Source organism: Maylandia zebra, linkage group LG5, assembly GCF_041146795.1.
Source record: "Maylandia zebra isolate NMK-2024a linkage group LG5, Mzebra_GT3a, whole genome shotgun sequence".
In the NCBI taxonomy this organism is placed as follows: domain Eukaryota; kingdom Metazoa; phylum Chordata; class Actinopteri; order Cichliformes; family Cichlidae; genus Maylandia; species Maylandia zebra.
The window spans coordinates 85,532-100,000 of NC_135171.1; the positions used below are offsets into that span (position 1 = coordinate 85,532).

General features: G+C 42.0%; 1 protein-coding gene and 3 long non-coding RNA genes across 5 annotated transcripts in view; 2 read left to right on the plus strand and 2 right to left on the minus strand.

The window, feature by feature from the left end:
- The first annotated feature begins 296 nt into the window (after positions 1-296).
- On the plus strand, positions 297-6,640 carry LOC143418544 (uncharacterized). 2 transcript variants are annotated; one of them, XR_013098530.1, is made up of 4 exons: positions 297-1,483; positions 2,444-2,644; positions 3,372-3,572; positions 4,902-6,640. It is a non-coding gene; the product is annotated as an uncharacterized LOC143418544 (long non-coding RNA). The 2 variants fall into 2 exon arrangements; XR_013098529.1 differs by having other exon boundaries at positions 4,910-6,640.
- A 744-nt stretch (positions 6,641-7,384) lies between these two features.
- On the minus strand, positions 7,385-9,676 carry LOC143418545 (uncharacterized). Its single transcript, XR_013098531.1, has 3 exons — positions 9,443-9,676; positions 8,647-8,707; positions 7,385-8,161 (listed from the first exon to the last, which is right to left on the minus strand). It is a non-coding gene; the product is annotated as an uncharacterized LOC143418545 (long non-coding RNA).
- Positions 9,677-11,344: 1,668 nt separating this feature from the next.
- Positions 11,345-12,070, minus strand: LOC143418719 (nanos homolog 2-like). Its single transcript, XM_076884446.1, has one exon. The coding sequence runs from the start codon at positions 12,055-12,057 to the stop codon at positions 11,557-11,559; it is 501 nt and encodes a 166-aa protein (XP_076740561.1). The 5' UTR covers positions 12,058-12,070; the 3' UTR covers positions 11,345-11,556.
- Positions 12,071-12,945: 875 nt separating this feature from the next.
- The window catches only part of LOC143418720 (uncharacterized), a 3,141-nt gene continuing 1,617 nt past the window's right edge, over positions 12,946-14,469 (plus strand). Inside the window, exon 1 of the long non-coding RNA XR_013098734.1 lies at positions 12,946-14,132. This is a non-coding gene — a long non-coding RNA (uncharacterized LOC143418720). The remainder of the gene's footprint in view (positions 14,133-14,469) is intronic.

Consider the following 14,469-nt stretch of genomic DNA (forward strand, 5'->3'; position numbering starts at 1 on the left):
TGGCGCCGGAGCGTCTAGACTACATTAGAGATGTGTCACAGCAAAGAGCCGCACCTGCGCTCAAAGAGAGCACATACATAGAGGTGAGATGAGGATAAATGGATAGATGCGGTCCTTTTTCGAAGCTGAGCGCACAGTTGTATTTCCTGCACAATCACACACGAAGTGAGGCTGTGTTTATGCCGGTTATACCATGAATATACACCCTGCAGGCACCACTTGTTTGTCAAACTGTTTATGAAGCAAAAGTCACATTTCTGTTTATTTACAAAGCAAAAAGAAGGGGGGGAAAGAGGCGTAGGAGGGGGTGGAGCGTGCGCACTAGCATACCGGCGACGGCTGTTTCCTTTCACTAAAAGGAAAAAAATAATAAAATGTGTACTTCACGTTACGGTTGAAACTGGGTTTTTTTTTTTTTTTTGGTTTTTTTTTTTATAGAAACAATTTTTGCTCATAACCAATTGACAGGGGATTTCTTAAAATCACCCCGCAGTTCTTCAGCTGAGACACCTGAGTTAGAAAACACAAACACTGCAGCTGTCTTTAACTCGCGAGGGCAGTCATGGACGCAAGACCTGCGTCTCATCACTGCTGCTTTGTGAATGTCTGTCTGTGAAAAGCGCTTAATAAATAAAGTTTACTTACTTACTTACTTACTGAGCCTGCAGTTCAGAAATTTAACCATTAGATGGAGTCATTGCCAAAGCAATGACTCCATCTAATTGCTATGACTTTTGGTGTTTATTTTGGACCTTAACTCGCCCCACAGTTTTGAGACAAGGTTCACATATGATATATCATTGTGTGCGGCTGGAGCTGGAATGAGTTGCTATGACTTTTGGTGTTTATTACTTCTATAGTTTTTTAAATATGAATATTTTAATGCAAGTTTTTTCCCATTGAAATGAATGGAGAACAAGAAAACTTCATTTGTGGTGTGCTGGCTCACTCTAGTGGTATGTCGGGAGTAATGGAGGCGGCCGCTGTGTCCCTGTGGTTGGCCTACTTGTCAGATATCGACAAATCCTACACTACAGACCAGTTGACAGCGTGCAATAACCCAGCCGATTCATTCGTCTTTACACTACCTCACAATCGACTCAACGGTGAGTTATTTGTTTGTTTTGTTTTCTCACAATTAATGTAAAGCCAAGGTATATATCAACGGCGCGCGCAGCGGAAGTATGGCATTATAGCGGATTATAATGGGGGACGCTTTTATTTTGTATAACTACCGGAAGTAGTTCCTGTGTACTGAGCTAGCTGGGTAGCTAGCGCCGCGTCGCTTAAAAAGCAGCCGGGCTTGTCTTAAACTTAAGAGGCTGACACTCGCTAAACCACCCGATCGCTCGCCAAGCGACAGACGTCCATGTGTTCAACAACAGACACACGTCATTCCCCTTCGTGGTCTAAACCAATCAGAGATAGTCGGGGCGGGACCTCTGTCCGTGGTCGAGCTGGACGTGGAGGTGGATAGAGACGGGTGAGTAGCTTGAATGAAGCGATATCGATTCATTAAATCCTGAATTGAATGAATATAAATGTGTTTTACCAGAAACGCCAGAATCTCAGGTTAAAGCTCACAAAACTATTTCAACAACAACCAGCAAATGAGAGCAGGAAACGCATTCCACACGAAAACGTAAACAGAGCGGACCGACGCATCAGAATTAGCTTAGTCGGCGTGGGGGCTAATATCATCCTTAATTCCTTCTTACTTTTGCTGTTTTGCTTCCAACACGATAAAACCCACAGCTGTGCGTGAACTGTGAGAGAAACTTCAAGAAAAGTTTCCCATCTCAAACATGTGTTTTCTGCATTACTCATTCGCTTATTACCCATCAGTCTACGGTTGTTTACAGCGCTGGCGGCCGCTGTCTTTTCTTTCCTTTGTAAATGACGTCGGATAATAAAGCTTAATTTCTGCTGTTTAATACTGAAGAAATGTAAACTTTTTCAAATTAGGTATAATTGCAGAATATTTTTAAGGTTATCTGCTATAAAATCCATGCCAGGAAAATCTCCTTTATGTTTTTATTTTTTTATTTTTTTATTCTCAGTTACTTTGACACAATGGCATGTGCTGTGATGGTCACATCTCTGATAAAGTTTAGTGTCAGTACTGATAAATGATCAGAATTATAAGATCTCTCACTTTCTGAGTAAAAATTGCACCAAATCGAATCTGGATTATGTGGATTATAGAAATCAGTGATGATACACAGTGTGTGTGTGTGTGTGTGTGTGTGTGTGTGTGTGTGTGTGTGCTTTGGTGTGTGTGCTTTGGTGTGTGTGTGTGTGTGTGTGTGACAGAGAGAGAGAGAGTGACACTTGCTGTGTATTTAAGAAACAAACGCTCAAAGAAACCAAACAGAATGACACAGGCAGAAAGACACTGTTTTATTTTGGTAACCAATGATGCATTTCTTCTCCGCTTGTACAGTGCACCCTGAAGCCGTGTGTGGACCAGGAGATCAGCAGAACAGGAACCACAGAGCGTCAGCGGCAGACATCCAAGCTGCACAGGGCACACGCAGCACCAGGCAGAATTAATGACGTCCCTGATCCACAGCTCAAGCCCAGCCACCCGCTGCCTCCTCGCCGCCTCCTCCCGGGACCTTCAAGGACCACCCACCAGCCACTGGTACACATTCCAATCTTACACAATGGCCCCAGCATCACAGGGCATCTCCTGACATTAAAATCTATCCTGATTTCTGTTGTTTTTCCCTCATCTCTGAGCCGCTGAGTGTGAGTGTGTGTGTGTGTGTGTGTGTCTCTCTCTCTTTTACACAAAAAACACATGTCAGTTGTTAAGGAAAATGTTATAAAACACTTCTTCAGTAAAGACTCAGAGAAGAGAAACACACAGAACTTCTTGCTAGCAAGGGCAGCCTCCACTCTAAGAGACTCCAGTGAGAGAACTGCCCCGGTCTTTATTTTATACTCCATTGAGCGTGTGTGTGTGTGTGTGTGTGTGTGTGTGTGTCTCTTTTACACAAAAAATACATGTGAGTGCACTTGCAACAACTTTTAATATGCAATGTACAGGACTTGCCAGCTAGGCGCCATCCTGTGGACCAAACATGCAATTGAAAGATGTTATTTTCGCCGGTATAACACCTTCTGACACTTTGTACCGCATTGAGCCAGCAGAGGGAGCACCTCTTGTTCAATCCCAGTGGCAAAGCAGCTGCTCTGCTTCTGTGTGTGTGTGTGTGTGTGTGTGTGACAGAGAGAGAGAGAGAGAGAGTGACACTTGCTGTGTATTTAAGAAACAAACGCTCAAAGAAACCAAACAGAATGACAGAGGCAGAAAGACACTGTTTTATTTTGGTAACCAATGATGCATTTCTTCTTCCCTTGTACAGTGCACCCTGAAGCCGTGTGTGGACCAGGAGATCAGCAGAACAGGAACCACAGAGCGTCAGCGGCAGACATCCAAGCTGCACAGGGCACACGCAGCACCAGGCAGAATTAATGACGTCCCTGATCCACAGCTCAAGCCCAGCCACCCGCTGCCTCCTCGCCGCCTCCTCCCGGGACCTTCAAGGACCACCCACCAGCCACTGGTACACATTCCAATCTTACACAATGGCCCCAGCATCACAGGGCATCTCCTGACATTAAAATCTATCCTGATTTCTGTTGTTTTTCCCTCATCTCTGAGCCGCTGAGTGTGAGTGTGTGTGTGTGTGTGTGTGTGTGTGTGTGTGTGTGTGTGTGTGTCTCTCTCTCTTTTACACAAAAAACACATGTCAGTTGTTAAGGAAAATGTTATAAAACACTTCTTCAGTAAAGACTCAGAGAAGAGAAACACACAGAACTTCTTGCTAGCAAGGGCAGCCTCCACTCTAAGAGACTCCAGTGAGAGAACTGCCCCGGTCTTTATTTTATACTCCATTGAGCGTGTGTGTGTGCGTGTGTGTGTGTGTGTGTGTGTGTGTGTGTTGACAGAGAGACAGAGAGAGAGAGAGAGAGAGAGGGAGAGATACAAAGGAATGTAATTCAAATTTTGCACTTCAGACCTTACTGTGTGTGTGTGTGTGTGTGTGTGTGTGTGTGTGTGTGTGTTGACAGAGAGAGAGAGAGAGAGAGACAGAGAGAGAGAGAGAGAGAGAGAGAGAGGGAGAGATACAAAGGAATGTAATTCAAATTTTGCACTTCAGACCTTACAGTGTGTGTGTGTGTGTGTGTGTGTGTGTGTGTCTGTCTTTTACACAAAAAATGCACTTGCAACAACTTTAATATGGAATGTACTGGACTTCCCGGCTAGGCGCCCTCCTGTGGATGACAGGTGCAATTGATTGTCAAAAGCAGATATCTAACAGCTTCTGACACTTTGTACCGCATTGAGCCAGCAGAGGGAGCCCCCCTGGTTCAATCCCAGTTGCACAGCAGTTGTGACCAGCTTCTGTCTGTGTGCTTTGGTGTGTGTGAGTGTGTGTGTGTGTGTGTGTTGACAGAGAGAGAGAGAGACAGAGAGAGAGAGAGAGAGAGAGGGAGAGATACAAAGGAATGTAATTCAAATTTTGCACTTCAGACCTTACTGTGTGTGTGTGTGTGTGTGTGTGTGTGTGTGTGTGTGTGTGTGTGTGTGTGTGTGTTGACAGAGAGAGAGAGAGAGAGAGAGAGAGAGAGGGAGAGATACAAAGGAATGTAATTCAAATTTTGCACTTCAGACCTTACTGTGTGTGTGTGTGTGTGTGTGTGTGTGTGTGTCTGTCTTTTACACAAAAAATGCACTTGCAACAACTTTAATATGGAATGTACTGGACTTCCCAGCTAGGCGCCCTCCTGTGGACGACAGGTGCAATCCCAGTTGCACAGCACTTGACCAGCTTCTGTGTGTGTGTGTGTGTGTGTGTGTGTGTGTGTGTGTGTGTGTGTGTGACAGACAGACAGACAGACAGACAGACAGAGAGGGAGATTCAAAGCATCAGGACCAGGAGATGACACAGTGCTCCAAAGGCCTGGTTCTGCTGCCTCCTCCTCCACCCACCTGCTGCAGACGCTTCTGTGAAGGGAAACTGCTACATGTTATGTCACCGATCCCTGCCATGCTGCGTGTCTAACGACCCGGCAGGGCCTGCTGAGTACAGTGGTGGTGGACCCAGGCCCTCTGCACCTTCCTTTCTCCGACTGGGACCGTTTTGTCCCATCCTTTTTGGTCCGATTCGCCATATCTCCAGAACCGAAGAAGCCATCGGCGTGGCCTCTTCGCCACAGCGTCCGGCACCCACCAAAACCCCCACCTAGACACCAACATCAGCCCTCTACACCTCTTACTTTTTCAGTTATTCCACTTTTGTCCCATCCTCTCCTGGCTTTTTCCCCATAACCTAACCCCTAATTATTGCTAGTTATTTTAATTTTTACCTGTCGTCTTGTGTTCCAGTCGGTCGCAGCAGCAGTGTGTTACCAGTCGCCAATACTCTCCTCTTTAGTTTGAGAAGTCTCCTTTTGTATTAAATATGCTTTTCCAAAAACGTCTATCTTTGTGTACACGTTGAATGAATGTTAATGGGAGACCAGTTCTTTGGGGGGGTTTTTTGGGGTTTTTTTGTGGACAATCCTTGTCAGTGTTGGAGGAGGACTGTGAAGGACGACCGTTCAAATCAAACCAAATCCTAACTTTAAGCCACTATCCAGTCCTGTCCCCCTTCTCTCCTCATACCGGTACCCACAGTTCAGACCCCACCTCAGGCCCCTTACTGCCTGAGGAGGGGTCTGAAGTATTTTCCAGCCTTATAAAGAAAGGGAAGACTGAAGTGGCAGACTGTCATGCAAAAAGCGAGCATCTCCTCCTTGCACTGCTTACAGTCAAATGACAAAATATGTGAACTCTTTTTAAACAGGAAAAAGGAAGAAATTGTACACCAGAGGGGGCAAGAAGGAGAAAACTTGAATATAAACTCAAAAGAAAAACCGCTGTTCCTTCCCTCCCCCAGAAGGCAGTAGAATATCATCATGTTAAATGCCACTTTTGGGGGGGGGGGTAAAATTACTTGACAAATATGTTTCTCTTTTTTGTTATTTCGTCCCTCTTTGTTACAGCTACAGGAGGACAATAAACAGAAGAAGGAGAGCGGCACCAAAGAGGCGAAAAAACGAAAGAGCGCACCACCTCCTGACACCACATCCACAAAGAAGTCCAAATGTACCTCCAGTGCTGAGGGGGACGACAAGGAGGTTTTTCTCCTCCCTGTTCGTGGGCGTGAGCGTTACGAGATGTTGAAGAAGATCAATGACGGTTTGGAGCTGCTTGACAAGGACAGCAAAAGCAAGTCAAAGGTCTCAGTGAAGCATGAGGTTCCCGTGCCCTCCAGTGGAAAGAGGCTGCTCCAGAGAGGAGAGAGGAGTGACAGCGACTAAGATGCCCATCACCTCAATTTCGAAAACAAATGTCACCTTTTTGTCTAAGCCTTTAGGATTATTTCAGGTTTTAAATGCCCATTTAAAAACCAAAATGCCATCCTGCCTCAGTTAAAACGGTTCCTGAAACTGTACTGCCTGATTAGTCACTGCACTGACATACTGTTGTGTTCAGTTATGTTTTTTTCTTTTTAAAAAAAACAAAAAAAACAACAACCCTATGTTCCTAATTGGGTTAGAGCCGTTCAGCATGGTTTGAGTGAGATTACGAATGATCCTTGTCATAACGAGTCACTGCCGTTTATTTAAATAAAGTTCAAAGCTAGGCTTGCAAAACTTGAATGGAATTTGCCTCTGATGTTGCTGTATTACTGTGCTACAGTCCTGTCGCACCATGTCATTTTTTAAAAAAGAAATGTATATATTTTGCATGATTGTCTGGGAAATGCAACCACCTCTGCACAACCTTGATTCATATGCAATATGTAATCATGTTTGTGTAACATGAAAGAAAAAAGAGAAAAAATGATGATAAATGCAAAGACTGGTAACAGCGCTAAGAACCATAAAGCAAGAGAATTTTTAAAAAACTGTGAGAAATAAACTACACTGTAAAAAAAATAACCCTATTCAAATTAAAAAAAATGATGTCCAGTTGTCACATCCAAAATATTTGGCTTTATAGAATCCAAATTGAGTCACTTGATATGACCTGATACTTTTATGTTGATATAAACAATATTACTAGACTTGACTGAAACTTTAAATTTTGCATTGATCCAAATTGATTTTTTTACATAGAACCATATTTTAATTATTGAACCAAGCTAATATATTGAAATTTAACCAACCTAATGTATTCACATCGAACCAAATTAACATGAACTAATATGTTTGTGTTGAAGCCAGGTAATTGATTTACATATATTCAAACTATATTTTTTACATTTCATTTCAGTTCAAAAATGCTCTGCATTTCCTATAAAAAACAAGACAGTTGGCCAACCAATTATTTCAAAATTATTTATTGTTCCAAACCATTTTAACTATAATCAATAGAGAGGATTAGTAATATACAGATTTAGTGCTACGGCAGAAATGATTAGAGAAATGTTTGTTTTATAAAACCTGCAATCTTTTGAAAACCAGTATAAAACCTGCAATCTTTTGAAAACCAGTATAAAACCTGCAACCTGTCTAAAACTGGCATAAAACCATTATAAAAACTATTTTTAAACCAATTTGCAAGTACTCAAAAATGTTTATATGTGCACTGTGCCTGTACAATGTAAAAAAAAAAAAAAATCTACACATGTATCAATGAAATCAACTTAAATCTCCCTTTCAAATGGGTGTTCTTATAAATTTTGAATGTAGAATACCACTGCAGGCCAACCAAGCAAAATAACCAAGCACACATGCACATGCATGTGCACATACACATGCACACATGCATGCAAACACACTACTGTGCAGTGTTAAGTTCACAATTAAGTTTGCGAATCTTAGAGGTCATCTTGTTAAAGTCAAGCTCCATCATAATCTTTTGAAGAGCCTCAAAGGTGAACCTGAATCCTCGTGGATATTCCATATTAAGAGCATAACAGAGTCCAAAGACCATTGCCACTCCAGCTGCCACAGAAGGCAACTCATTCAGGACTTCCACACCATCAATGATTATCCCGATGTCTCGAGGCTGATGTAGGAGGCTTGAGTTGTCCCTGAAGACGAAGAGTGCCATGGTGGTACTCTGCAGCTCTTCCTCAGCTTCATCTTTCTGGGATATCTTGAGGTAAAATATGGAACAAAATGTACAAGTGAAGAATTGAAGTCTGGCACACCTGATAAATCTTTGACCATAATAAACTACTATTTTGATAGTTGTTTGGTCACAGACTATTAGAACAATTATTTGACTAATCAGATTGTGAATTGCATAATCATTAAATTAAATCAATGGTGGAACATTTTCATAAATGTTCCACAAAGCCCAAGAAAAAAAAAGAAAACAATACAGAACCCTAAGATATTAACTTGATGAGTTGATTAATCGTTGCTGTCCTACATTAATCACTGCATTTAATAGCAGAGTTGTCAAATTTACATCAAGAGACTGCATCTCATGTAGAGACAGAACAGATATGGACATACCATGTATTCTTTTATCAAGTCCTCAACACATCAGCAAGGTGAATGAGAGGATAATGAGGGAGAGTCTAGATTATTATGAAATGTTTAAAAAGGATGTGCAGTGTAAATGCAAAATGATACCTGTTCAGATTAAATGAAAATGTATGCTTCAGCCATGGAATGGATGGAGCGATCTGTGGTTCTGAAAGCATACAGAAAAAAAAGAATAATGTTACTTCTCTATAAAACACATTACATAGAAAAACCAAGAAATACGTAACATGACATACCAAACAGTCTACAGACCAGCCATTAGCGACTAAGTTTGGCATAGGGTCAATTTTTTGCTGTTAAAATTAAAATTTCTTCAGAAAATGCACATTTTTCCGAGCTGCGCCTGAAAGTCAATTGAAGGAATTAGTCTTATGTCATTGATCTTATATGCTGGCTTGTTATTTCTGTCTCTAAATCATGCACATTAATAATTATCTTTTGCCCTCGGTGTACACACACATAACACACAGATATTTATATGAAGAGAGACAAACGTGCGCGCACAAACACAAGCTTGTGTCTAGAAACCGCGAGCTCACCAGAAAAATTCAAACGAAGCGGAGCACGGAGTTATACTATGAATGTTATGAACTATGAACTTATGCTAGCTAGCTTTATCCACCACCGATGCATCGTGGTAACGCTAGCTAGTTAGGCAAAAAGCCGTTTTTTACCAGTATACTAACTTGTATTCCCGACTGTGATGGTCGGTTTCTGGTAACCAGTTCTAACGTTGCGCAGGATAGCTAGCTAGCTTATAGCTAGCAGCTACAATCATGCAAAAATTAGGGGTGGCTGTCGACCCAGCTTAAATGGGGTTATTTTCTGCGATTTTGGCAATACAAATTATAAAAGCTTTTGTAACACACTTGGCTTTACTTACGTTTATTTTCAGATGAAATTAATCAAAGATGTGACATGATGTTTCCAGCAGCCATGCAGAATAAAAATGGGTCCCGGTCTATTTCTGGTGGGCGTGTTCAAGTGCAAATCACTTTGACTCAAATTAAAGATATTATCTGTTCAACATGAAAAGAAATATATGTTTTGAGAGAAATCAAAAACTTTGCGTTGCGATGTTCACAATCCTGTACTGACACTATGGGCACATTTTTAGAAATCTATTTAATTCCACAGAAAGGTTAGCCACTTTAGTGTTTCACTTGTGACCTATTTATAGCTCACTGAAGAAGGTTTTAAAATGCAACAATGTTCGGAGATAGAGAGAAAAAAAAAAGAACTTTGGTGCAGGTGCAGGTGCAGTCTTTTATGTAGCTTTCTGGTGACCTTAAAAGAACCTTTACGAAGCCCGTTGACAGGCCTTTAATCGAATGATCGGTTGGTTGATTGATAACAGAAAAAAAGGACACATAAGATGGACATAAAGGACTGAAAACACCAAGAGCAAATATTGCATCGCACTCATTTATGTAGTTTATTTTTAGATTAGATAATTTTGCAAAATAACGCAGCAAAATAAATAATAAGAGCCGGGATGTGCAGACTATTTAGCACTGAAAAAACTCCGTCCATGTGAACAGAATCAGGTGTTACCTTACCTGTTGATTAAATATCAAGACTATTTAGCAATAAGCTTACTTTAAAGGCTCGTAATAGGTGAACTGTCTTGGTATAGTTGAGTCACGCAGAGTTCATGGTCCATGTTGTGTTACTTGTTGTTTGTGTGTGTGTGTGTGTGTCACCCGATGACCCCTGGCGCCGGAGCGTCTAGACTACATTAGAGATGTGTCACAGCAAAGAGCCGCACCTGCGCTCAAAGAGAGCACATACATAGAGGTGAGATGAGGATAAATGGATAGATGCGGTCCTTTTTCGAAGCTGAGCGCACAGTTGTATTTCCTGCACAATCACACACGAAGTGAGGCTGTGTTTATGCCGGTTATACCATGAATATACACCCTGCAGGCACCACTTGTTTGTCAAACTGTTTATGAAGCAAAAGTCACATTTCTGTTTATTTACAAAGCAAAAAGAAGGGGGGGAAAGAGGCGTAGGAGGGGGTGGAGCGTGCGCACTAGCATACCGGCGACGGCTGTTTCCTTTCACTAAAAGGAAAAAAATAATAAAATGTGTACTTCACGTTACGGTTGAAACTGGGGTTTTTTTTGTGTTTTTTTAATTTTTATTTTATAGAAACAATTTTTGCTCATAACCAATTGACAGGGGATTTCTTAAAATCACCCCGCAGTTCTTCAGCTGAGACACCTGAGTTAGAAAACACAAACACTGCAGCTGTCTTTGTACAAACTTGTACAAACTCTGTTTTGACCTTGTATACTGTATTTCCCCAGCCCCTCTATTTTGAAACTAAAACTATTGAACCTTAATTCAATTTCTCACTTCACATAATCGTTTCACTTTTGCCTTGAAGTGTTACTTTTAATTTAATTTAATTATTTTTTTATGACGCATGTTCTCTGGTGAGTTCAGGTACATCTGTAACTTCAAGTGGAAGAGTTGCATGTGAGTTAAAAATTTTCTATAATACCAAAAAAAAAAAAAAAAAAAAAAAAAAAAGACAAAATACTGACGTTTTTGTCGAATAATCTGTCTGACATGAGGGATAATATAGCATATGCATTTTAACTAAAAGACTCGCGCACTGACACTATGGGCACATTTTTAGAAATCTATTTAATTCCACAGAAAGGTTAGCCACTTTAGTGTTTCACTTGTGACCTATGAAGTACCCCCGAAATTGTATCATATTAAACAACAACAACAACAATAACAACAACAATAAACACTCGAGGACTTTAAAGAGTTTAATTTTTTCCGAGGTTTGAGAGCGCTCACCCCGGCTCGGGGCTCCACAGATGTGCTGGATGAGAGCTCCTTGCTGCAGACTGCAGCGGAGTGTTTGACAGTCAAACTTGAAACAGTCTTTGGAACTGAAACGGTCTCTGCCAACACGAACACATACCCCAAACAGTTCGGTAAATATGTACAGTTTCTCGCAGCTTCAGTTTTCAGCAGCTACCAGAACTTGCCTACCGTCTGCATCCTCCCAGCAGCCTCGCACTTCATCTGCGGGCAGTACTTGCGTGTGTGAGCGCTGTCACCGGTGGCTTCGCAGATCGGGCAAGTGTAGTTCCGGAGGACGGGGCAGAAAACTATCCCGTCGTCTGATTTGAGCTTGTGAGATAGGTACACCCTCGGAGTCTCCCCGTTCTGCTTGCATAAGCGGCAGTAGTCCGAGGATGAGGCGCTGCTGCTGGTGTCCGACGCGCTGCTGGTCGGACTGGACTGTGATGAGTTTTTGGAGGATTTCTTCCCCCGAGTGGAAGTGTGGACCTTACTCCAAGGGGGCGCTTGTCCCTTCTTTGGACGCTCGGTGTCTCGGTTATCAACCTCACGGTTGCTGCACAGTTTCTCGAACACTTGGCTCAGATTCAGGTAGTCGTGCCACATGTTAAAGCTGTCCCCACCAGTGAGGATCGAGTTCTGGACCTCCAGTTGTCTCGGCATTGTGGTCATTTTTTGGCAGAAGTAAAACTGAGAGTGTGTTTGGAGCGCCTCATATTTATAGCTCACTGAAGAAGGTTTTAAAATGCAACAATGTTCGGAGATAGAGAGAAAAAAAAAAGAACTTTGGTGCAGGTGCAGGTGCAGGTGCAGTCTTTTATGTAGCTTTCTGGTGACCTTAAAAGAACCTTTACGAAGCCCGTTGACAGGCCTTTAATCGAATGATCGGTTGGTTGATTGATAACAGAAAAAAAGGACACATAAGATGGACATAAAGGACTGAAAACACCAAGAGCAAATATTGCATCGCACTCATTTATGTAGTTTATTTTTAGATTAGATAATTTTGCAAAATAACGCAGCAAAATAAATAATAAGAGCCGGGATGTGCAGACTATTTAGCACTGAAAAAACTCCGTCCATGTGAACAGAATCAGGTGTTACCTTACCTGTTGATTAAATATCAAGACTATTTAGCAATAAGCTTACTTTAAAGGCTCGTAATAGGTGAACTGTCTTGGTATAGTTGAGTCACGCAGAGTTCATGGTCCATGTTGTGTTACTTGTTGTTTGTGTGTGTGTGTGTGTGTCACCCGATGACCCCTGGCGCCGGAGCGTCTAGACTACATTAGAGATGTGTCACAGCAAAGAGCCGCACCTGCGCTCAAAGAGAGCACATACATAGAGGTGAGATGAGGATAAATGGATAGATGCGGTCCTTTTTCGAAGCTGAGCGCACAGTTGTATTTCCTGCACAATCACACACGAAGTGAGGCTGTGTTTATGCCGGTTATACCATGAATATACACCCTGCAGGCACCACTTGTTTGTCAAACTGTTTATGAAGCAAAAGTCACATTTCTGTTTATTTACAAAGCAAAAAGAAGGGGGGGAAAGAGGCGTAGGAGGGGGTGGAGCGTGCGCACTAGCATACCGGCGACGGCTGTTTCCTTTCACTAAAAGGAAAAAAATAATAAAATGTGTACTTCACGTTACGGTTGAAACTGGGTTTTTTTTTTTTTTTTGGTTTTTTTTTTTATAGAAACAATTTTTGCTCATAACCAATTGACAGGGGATTTCTTAAAATCACCCCGCAGTTCTTCAGCTGAGACACCTGAGTTAGAAAACACAAACACTGCAGCTGTCTTTAACTCGCGAGGGCAGTCATGGACGCAAGACCTGCGTCTCATCACTGCTGCTTTGTGAATGTCTGTCTGTGAAAAGCGCTTAATAAATAAAGTTTACTTACTTACTTACTTACTGAGCCTGCAGTTCAGAAATTTAACCATTAGATGGAGTCATTGCCAAAGCAATGACTCCATCTAATTGCTATGACTTTTGGTGTTTATTTTGGACCTTAACTCGCCCCACAGTTTTGAGACAAGGTTCACATATGATATATCATTGTGTGCGGCTGGAGCTGGAATGAGTTGCTATGACTTTTGGTGTTTATTACTTCTATAGTTTTTTAAATATGAATATTTTAATGCAAGTTTTTTCCCATTGAAATGAATGGAGAACAAGAAAACTTCATTTGTGGTGTGCTGGCTCACTCTAGTGGTATGTCGGGAGTAATGGAGGCGGCCGCTGTGTCCCTGTGGTTGGCCTACTTGTCAGATATCGACAAATCCTACACTACAGACCAGTTGACAGCGTGCAATAACCCAGCCGATTCATTCGTCTTTACACTACCTCACAATCGACTCAACGGTGAGTTATTTGTTTGTTTTGTTTTCTCACAATTAATGTAAAGCCAAGGTATATATCAACGGCGCGCGCAGCGGAAGTATGGCATTATAGCGGATTATAATGGGGGACGCTTTTATTTTGTATAACTACCGGAAGTAGTTCCTGTGTACTGAGCTAGCTGGGTAGCTAGCGCCGCGTCGCTTAAAAAGCAGCCGGGCTTGTCTTAAACTTAAGAGGCTGACACTCGCTAAACCACCCGATCGCTCGCCAAGCGACAGACGTCCATGTGTTCAACAACAGACACACGTCATTCCCCTTCGTGGTCTAAACCAATCAGAGATAGTCGGGGCGGGACCTCTGTCCGTGGTCGAGCTGGACGTGGAGGTGGATAGAGACGGGTGAGTAGCTTGAATGAAGCGATATCGATTCATTAAATCCTGAATTGAATGAATATAAATGTGTTTTACCAGAAACGCCAGAATCTCAGGTTAAAGCTCACAAAACTATTTCAACAACAACCAGCAAATGAGAGCAGGAAACGCATTCCACACGAAAACGTAAACAGAGCGGACCGACGCATCAGAATTAGCTTAGTCGGCGTGGGGGCTAATATCATCCTTAATTCCTTCTTACTTTTGCTGTTTTGCTTCCAACACGATAAAACCCACAGCTGTGCGTGAACTGTGAGAGAAACTTCAAGAAAAGTTTCCCATCTCAAACATGTGTTTTCTGCAT